The sequence below is a fragment of the Dermatophagoides farinae genome, chromosome 6 (assembly GCF_024713945.1).
Source record: "Dermatophagoides farinae isolate YC_2012a chromosome 6, ASM2471394v1, whole genome shotgun sequence".
Taxonomy (NCBI): Eukaryota; Metazoa; Arthropoda; class Arachnida; order Sarcoptiformes; family Pyroglyphidae; genus Dermatophagoides; species Dermatophagoides farinae.
Genome location: NC_134682.1, coordinates 1562933 through 1571642, shown reverse-complemented (window position 1 = coordinate 1571642; position 8710 = coordinate 1562933). Strand labels below are relative to the sequence as shown.

At 28.5% G+C, this 8710-nt stretch overlaps 1 protein-coding gene across 7 annotated transcripts in view; it reads left to right on the top strand.

The window, feature by feature from the left end:
* Positions 1-416: 416 nt before the first annotated feature.
* Positions 417-8710, top strand: part of LOC124493846 (uncharacterized) — a 51006-nt gene continuing 42712 nt past the window's right edge. For 3 of the 7 annotated variants that reach the window (XR_012832274.1, XR_012832272.1, XR_012832273.1), the window contains exons 1-2: positions 1878-2088; positions 6276-7361. Coding sequence is in view for 4 of the 7 variants with exons in the window: in XM_075731742.1 (XP_075587857.1) it covers positions 1992-2088; positions 6276-7361 (1183 nt within the window). In the remaining 3 variants the exon portion in view is untranslated. Of the gene's footprint in view, positions 1603-1852; positions 2089-5622; positions 7362-8710 lie in introns of those variants that run through there. The other 4 variants (XM_075731743.1, XM_075731744.1, XM_075731746.1 and 1 more) reach the window with 4 other exon arrangements.

Here is an 8710-nt window from a genome sequence, read left to right as displayed (position 1 = left end):
CATCAATTCTGTGAAAGAGAATCGTACAACAACAAAAAAAAACTTTGATAATCATCATCATCATTTAAATTCTTTACAGAATTATTTATTAAAATAAATGAATTTCATGTCGTAGAGGCGCACAAATATATTTATAGAAATAGAATTTTGAACATACACCATCGTAGTAGTAGTAGTGAAAAAATACATGGGGTAAACATTATCATCATCATCATCGTCGAATAAAATAGAATACACAGCAGACAACGTAAGTGAAAAAGCTGCTACTACTTTATCATCAAGTATATAATGATACTGTGTGTGTGTATGTTCAGAATCCATGATTGTTGTTGTTGTTGTTGTTGTATTTATTTTCGGGGTATATAACTTGGCTTTCAAATATCCCGGTGCTGTGTGTGTGTGTTTGACGACGATGATGATGATGATGATGATGGTGATGGTTCAGAATCAATTCTGAACTTGGCTGTTTGTTATATCTGCGTTTGCGAGAACGTATTTTTTTTACCATTTCATTTCATTTCATTCATTCATTCAAATTCAAGTTATCGTTTGAATCGTTCGTTTGTGTTTCTTTTATTTTTTATTCGAATTTTTAAATCAGTTTTTTTTCCATTCTCATGTGTGAGAATGGAAAAAAAACTAGCGGCTTGTTGATGTGAAATTCTTTTTTTCCCCCTCTCTCTCTCTCCGTTGATCGAGTATTTAATTTTTTTTTTCTTTCATTCATTCATTCGCTGTTCACACTATTCGTTTTATTCTATATTTTTTTTCCACACAGAATTTAACTTTTTTTCTAATTCTAATTCTGTTGTTTTGTTATGTGTTCGTCATGTGGTAAATCGTGTTAAAAACCGGCAATAATTACAATTTATTGTCGAAATTTTCATTAAATGCTTGTTCGTCGTTTTTTATTTTTTTTTCATCTTCTCTTTTTCACCATCATCATTTATCATCATGTCATTTGTGAACAGGCCATTTTTTGGTCATTATATTATCATTATCATATAGAAAAATTCTGAGAAAAACACTATTATCGGTCAAATGAATGAATGAATAATTCACACAATAACGGAATATCAATTCCAAACTGATAAATGTGTTTGTTTTTTTTTTTTTTTTTTTTTTTTTTTTTTTTTTTTTTTTTTGGTGGTGAAATTAAAACCCAAAATCAGAAGAACCAGAAAACCAGAAAAAAAATTGATTTCATCATCATCATCATATTACAAATATTCACCAGATGTAATTTTATTCCCTGTTCGATCCAAAAAAAAAAACCAAAATAGCCAATGAGTTATTTTTTTTCCTACATCCTACCTCTTTTTTTTTATTCTACCATCAAACATCATCGAATTCGATGCCATTCATTGTATAGTAATGATGGTGGAAATAAATTAAAAAAAAAAGTTTCGTCAACATCCAACGGCTAAAAACAACAACAACAACGACGACAACAACAACAACAACAAAAGTAATTCATCTACTTTGAACTTTGTGTTACTGTTTCTGTTTGTGTGTGAAGCATCCATGTAATGATGATAATCATCATTTCATTAATTTCAAGTTTGTTTTTTTTTTTGGTTAGCGCTAGTGAGTGATCGGAAGGTATGATGAATTTTTACCAATTTAATAGAATTCGACTAGAAAAAAAAACCAGAATCATCATCATCATCAACCAGACAAACTAGAAAACAAAACAAAAATTCCAATTGGAATTAAACACCCAGAAGCATCATCATCATCATCATTATTATTATTATTTCTATTGGTGCAGACAAACTAGAAAACAAAACAAAAATTCCAATTGGAATTAAACACCCAGAAGCATCATATTATTATTATTTCTATTTATTAGTGGTTTTTTTACGGATAATTCACATTTGATTTGTATTGTGTGTGTGTGTGTGTAGTGGAACACAGTGGAAAAAAATTCCTCGTTGGAAAAAAACTGGCTGTTTTGTTTTTTTTTCTGCACACTCATGATATGATTGTCAATGATCAATTCATTTGTAGTTAAAGATTTCATCGTAATGGATATTTCGATGGTCGAATGCATTCCTGGAATGACTTTTTTTTGTGACCAATACTTTGGTTTGTCTTTTATAAATCGGTTTTTTTTGTTTAAATAAATTCTGATCTTTTGTGGTCAAACAAATGGGAGAAAAATTTTTTTTTTTTTTTTGTTCATTCATCATTCCATTCATCAGCAACGGGAAAAAAACAAATCGACAATTGACTGACCACAATACAAACCAATGACGACGACAACAACAACAACAACTACGATCAAAGTATAAATTTCATTGATCATTTTTAAGAATTTTGTTGTTGTTGTTGCCATTCTCTCTCCTGTTTCTCACAGTTATTCTAAGCTTAATTTACGTTTTTTTCTTTGTCATCATAATCAATTTTGTTTGTAAAAAAGAAAAAGAAAAAAACATTTGGCATGATTCTCATGATGATGATGATGATGATGATGATGACTAAAACGGAGTGCCTTTGAAATTCTTATAAATAACTTTAACATGAATATGAATAGTGGTGGTGGTGGTGGTGGTTATAATAAATGATAGTTGGCTGAACTTTGGCTGATAGAAATTTGGTGATGTCACTCAACCATAGATTCGAGGCAAAACACACAAGTTTTTTTTTTCTTATTTTCTCATCAACATGATGGTGATTTGCCTCATTGATGACGATGATGATGATATATACACGAAAGAAACTTATAAATTCTTCAAAGAATGAACAAAAAAAAATCACATGTGTTTTTCGTTTGAATTCGTTATGACTAGAGAAGAAAAAAAAAGTCAAAAATCAAAACAGCAACAACAACAACAACAACTGATTTAAATTGCCAAGCAGAATGAAAAAAAAAACTTGAATTGAAATATTATATACATTAAAATGGTAATAAAAAATAAAAAATTGAAAGGTGAATGTCGAGAAATAGGAAGTCATTTATTTATCCTTTTTTTTCTTTTGATTGATTGATTGATTGATTTGCGATGAAAATTTCCTCAGGGTTTCAGTCTTTTCAATTTTTTTTTTCTTGTTTTGTTGTTATTGATTCTGATCATCATTGTCATGATTTTTTTTTTGGGGGTGGGGTGGGGAAATTCTTTTTTAACATATACACAGGACAAATTAAACCCAGAATGTCGTCTGCATTTTTTAGCATGATTCTATGGAACGAACCAAAATCCATTTTGTCATCAAACAACAGAACAACAAAAAAAAACGATCTATTAGTTTTGGATCTAATTGTCACTTTTTTTTGTTGTTTGTGTTTGTTTGCCAAACTAATAAAATTTCAACAATTTAAATCGATAAATTTTTGTTACAAAATTTCCTCTTTTATCGTTTATCATCATCATCATCATCATCATCATTGATGACATAATTTTTTTTTTTTTACACATTCTGTTTTCATTTCATTTCACTTCATTCTATTATTGGTAACTAGATAATTATTCTGGTGGAAATTTTTTTTTTTTTTTTTTGTCATCATCAACACATTCATCAAAGAATAATAGCTTTAGGCTTGTTTCTTCAATATGGATTGTTCGAAATTTTTTTTTTTTTTTTTGTTTCCAATGAAAATTTCGTTCATTCTCAGTGTCAGTATATATATGTTTTTGAAATGAAATGGGAGAGATGAAAATAATTAGCATTTTTTTTCATTATAAATAGAACATATAATTGAAAAAGATGCTGCTGCTGCTCGGTTATGTGATTCTGCATCGTTTGTGATGAAGAGGTTTTTTTTTGTTCTCTGATTCTAAACTTGTCGACTGATGAAAAACGAAAAAATTCCACTATTTAAAATGAATGAATGAATAAGAATCATTACAAAGATTGAAAGTTTTCTTCTTCTTCTTCTTTTCAATTCTTCAATTCTTCATTTCGATGATGATGATTCTGTATATACGATTGTTGTTTTTCAGGGTACAAAACAAAACAAAACAAGAAAAAAAACTGACAGAAAGAAAAACACACACAGAATGATCGTTATGATGATGATGATGAAATTTGAACTGTTGTTGAAAATGGAAGATGATTTGAAGAAAAAAAAATGAAAACTTAAATGAATTGAAATAGAATGATGATGATGATGATGAAGTGAAAATCATTAGTTATTCAAAAAAAATGAATGAATGAATGAATGAATGATGGAAACTTTACCCAGCCACTCTAATAATTTTTTTTTTCATTTGTTTGTTGTTGAAAATTTGCCGTTATTTTTATCAAATTTTAAATTGTTTTCCATTCATTTCGTAATGTGCCATTATATAATCTTGGATCTTTCCATCATTACAGATGAAATCTATAGATCATTAAAATTGTTTTCGTTGGATGGAAGACCGAAAAAATAGGACAATTCTGAAAAATTCTGAAAATTCTGGAATTATGAAATTCACACACATTCCAAATACAATGAGAAATAACAAAAAAAAAATAAACAAACAAATATCACATGTAGTGGATTGTTTGTGTGGAAATAGATTTTTAATCAATATATTTTCATCATCATCATCATCATCATTGTCATTTGATGATTTGTCCAAGCATTGATTTGGAATTTTTTTTTCTCTTCTTTTGTTTGCCGTCCACTTTTTCATTCATCATCATCAATGATAATAATGATGATGATGATTATGATTGAATGAGATTCTTCACAATTCTTTTGTGTTTGATTGTGTTTGTAAGTGTGTGAGAGAGAGAGAAAAAAACAATTCTCTCATTCGATTCCAATTCATCATCATCATCATCATCATCATACATTCTAAAATAGAAAGATCAACTACAATCACAATGTGTTTTGATGACATTTTTATCTCTAAACACATTCTTCATTTATAAATTTTTTTCTGTCATTCATTGATGACGTTCGTATGATGAAAATTCTTCATTCATTCATTTATTCTTTTTTTTTGTATGTTCATTGTGTTTATAATCGAACAAGAAAGAATTTTTTTTTTTTTTTTTTTTGTTCATCAAATTCTAATCGTAAATTGTTATTACTCAAACTTTTTTCGTTTTTCCCTTTCTCTCAATCTTTCTTCATTCTGGAAAAGAAGAAAATTTCATAATAAATAGTGGTCCGCTAGAAATAATAATTTCCCCACATGATCAGCCATTATATTGAAAATGATTGATCATTTTTTTTCCATTGGTGTGTTTATTTGCTCGTGTTTGTTTGTGTATTTACTTCAATGAATCCATTTATTCGATATATTTATATACGGTTTGTCTTATGCCATTACCGGTTTCTTTCTATCTCATTCTCGTTCATTTGTTGTTGTTGTTGTCGTTATTTTTATTTATCACAACTTATGTGAAACTTCCACCACCACTCACAATATCAATCATCATTCTTATTATTGATTGATTGATTGATATGGATATTACAAATTCTGATTACACACACACAGTGTATACGCCCAATGTATATATATCAATGACCAATTGTTTGTGTGTGTGTGTGTGTGTGTATGTATGTGTGTTTTGGGTTTGAACCGTTTTTTTTTCTCGCTTTGCTTCGTGGATATCAATTGTGATGATGATTTTTTTTTACATTTGTAACAAACTAATTTGATTTTTTTTTCTGTTTTGTTTCTTTAGCAATCCAAAAATCTCGACATTATTGTAATCATCGGAATTAATGTGAATAAAATTCGTATCATACAAAATGATTATGATTTTCCAGACGATAATTGTAAAGTTTGCTGATATATGAACCATTATAAAATGTTGATTACAATCATCATCATCATCATCATGTAATCAGTGAATATAATGTGAAATATTTCTGAGTTTAATGAGTAAACACACTCAAAGCCAAACAAAAAAATAATAAAAAAAAACTAATCATCATCATCATCATCAACGATGCAACTTTTTTTTCAAGATTCTTTTTCATCTCATTCATTCATTCATTTTTTTTTTACTACGATTATGATTCTTGATTCAAATATTTCACCATCATCATCATCATCATCATTATCATTATCAACAACAGATAATTATGAATGAATGAATGAATCATCATCAGCTGTTTTGTTGTTGTTGTTGTTGTCGTTGTAATAAAAGCTATTATAATCATCAACCATAATCATCGGTTGTCATAATAATAATAATAATAATATGTGTAATCAATGTTTCAAGTGATTCATTCATTCATTCATTAATTTGCATTGTATTTTTTCAATTAGCTAAGCCTATAGGCAACACACCTGCACATTTTAATCCTTTATATTATTAAACGGAATAATAAGATTATTTCGTGCTTTGTGTTTTTTTGACGTGTGTATGTGATGATGATGATAATTTCAATATTTCAACAACGATTGCCTTCATTATTGATTCAATAATTTCAATAGATTTTTATCCAACAATGGCATCATATGATACGTATAATAATAATGGTGACTGTGACTGTGACTGTGATGATGAAGATGGACATGAATGTTGTTGTCCATACAATCGACCAATGATCATAGAATTATTCCGACGAATTTCAATGAAAGAAATTCATGTGCCATTGACAACAATAGAATCAAATGTAATGAAGATGAATGGAATTTTATCAATAATAAAATTAAATAAAATGTTTATCGATCCAGTAGTTATCAATAATGATGATGATTGTTATGACAACAACAACAGCGACTACGAAAATTTTTCTTTACGATTATGGCCAAATTCTTCTTCATCGTCATCATCATCATTTTCCGGTAATCATCATCATCATCATCATCATCATTATTATGATTGTTTATCGACTTTTATCACCGTTTATCAACATCATCATTATGATAACAATTCATTAATGATGATGAATAAAATAATGTCCAAAACAAATACAACAACAATGAATGATAATAAAATGATTATAGTTCCTGTGAATAATTCCTCTACCAGAAATGAAGCTAATAATATCGATTTATTTGTTGATAAAGATCATTCTAATCATTCGAATGATCATCGGAGAACAAACATCGACAACAACAACAACAATTATAGGTTGTCAATATTTAAATGTGATGATGATGATGATGATGCAAATAGGTTCCAACAACAACAATGTTATTGTATTTCACATTTTAAACATTATCATCATCATCATCATCAACATCACCAACAAAAACAACGGATAAAACATTTTTTATCCATGTTTGCATTTATTTACTTTTTATTTACGACACAAACAATGATCATTTCGTTTGCATCAACATCAAAAATACCATCATCATCATCATCAGTATCATTGCCACCACTATTGTTACCATTAAAAACATTACCATCACGAGTTCCATCATCATCATCATCATTGTTGACCATTTTATGTCAGCCAGTAATTGGTAAGTTTTCCAAGTTTTTTTTTTTGTTCCACTCTCTTTGTATGTGTAATTTTCTTTTTTCCATATGGATAAAAAAAAGGAAATCATTTTTTTCACTCAACTTTTTAACGGAAAAAAAGGGGATGAAGTGGTTGAAAATGGAAAACAAAACGAAAAACCATCATAAAACACATGCACACATACACACAAGATTTAACGTGAAAACGCGTTCATCATCATTTTGATTTGTAATTTTATTGTGATGGTTTTAAAAAAAAATGAAAATAGAAAAGAAAACAGAAATCTTTTCACCTTTTCAAATGCTAATTTGAAATTCTTTTCTTTACTTTGTTGACATATTAGTCTTGTCAAGATTCTTTTCTTCTTGGTTTTTTTTACATCTAATGATTATTTCTACAACATGCGGCTTTTGTTGTTGTTGCCGTTGTTGTTGTTGTTGTTGGCCATAATAACATTTTGAATTTAAAATGAATTATTATTACGGCCAATGTGATTATTCCGTTTCGGTCATGGTTATTTTTTTTTTTTTTCTCACAAAAACACAAATTTTCATTTCATGGTATTTTATTCTTTTTTTCCATTTGTTTCATGCGTTTGTGGATGTTTGAATTTTTTATTTTTTTTTTTTAGTTCCGTTTCTCCGGAAACACCATTTTTAGCAACATTATTATCCACCGTAATCATGTTTATGATGATGATGATGATCATCATCACATTCATGGTTAGTATATTCTACCATCATGTTATAATCTAATGTCATCATCATCATTTATTAAGTCACAAATTTTGTAAATTTTTTTTTCTCTCTTCATTTTTTTTTTGTTGTATTTAATGAAATCTAGAACAATGAGAGAGAGAGAAAAAAAAAATCAAAATAAAATGACAAGAATGGCAATGAGAAACTAGGCAACCAGAATAATCGAAATAAAAAAAAAATCTAGTTGACCCTATCTAGCTGACTGGCTGGCTGGTTTGCTGGTTGGTTGGTTGGTTTATTCTTGGTGTTCATTACATTTGATTATCCAAATGATCATGATGATCATGATGATGATGGGAATAGACGATAGAAAGTGCTTGAATCGTACATATTCAGATATAGAGATGAGATTTTTGCTTTGTTTTTGTTTTTTTTATTTTTATTACTACCATTATTATTATGGTCATTGTTATTACTGTGTAGTTTTTTTTTATTTAGATTGGCTCCGTTGGCCCGGTTGTTTATATCGTAATCATCCGATAAAAATCCGGTGCCAAGAATTGAGAAAAAAAAATATAGGGCAGTGTGTGTGTGTCTGTGTGAAAGTGAAACGGGTGAAAAAAAAAACAATAACCATTTTAAAATGAAAGAA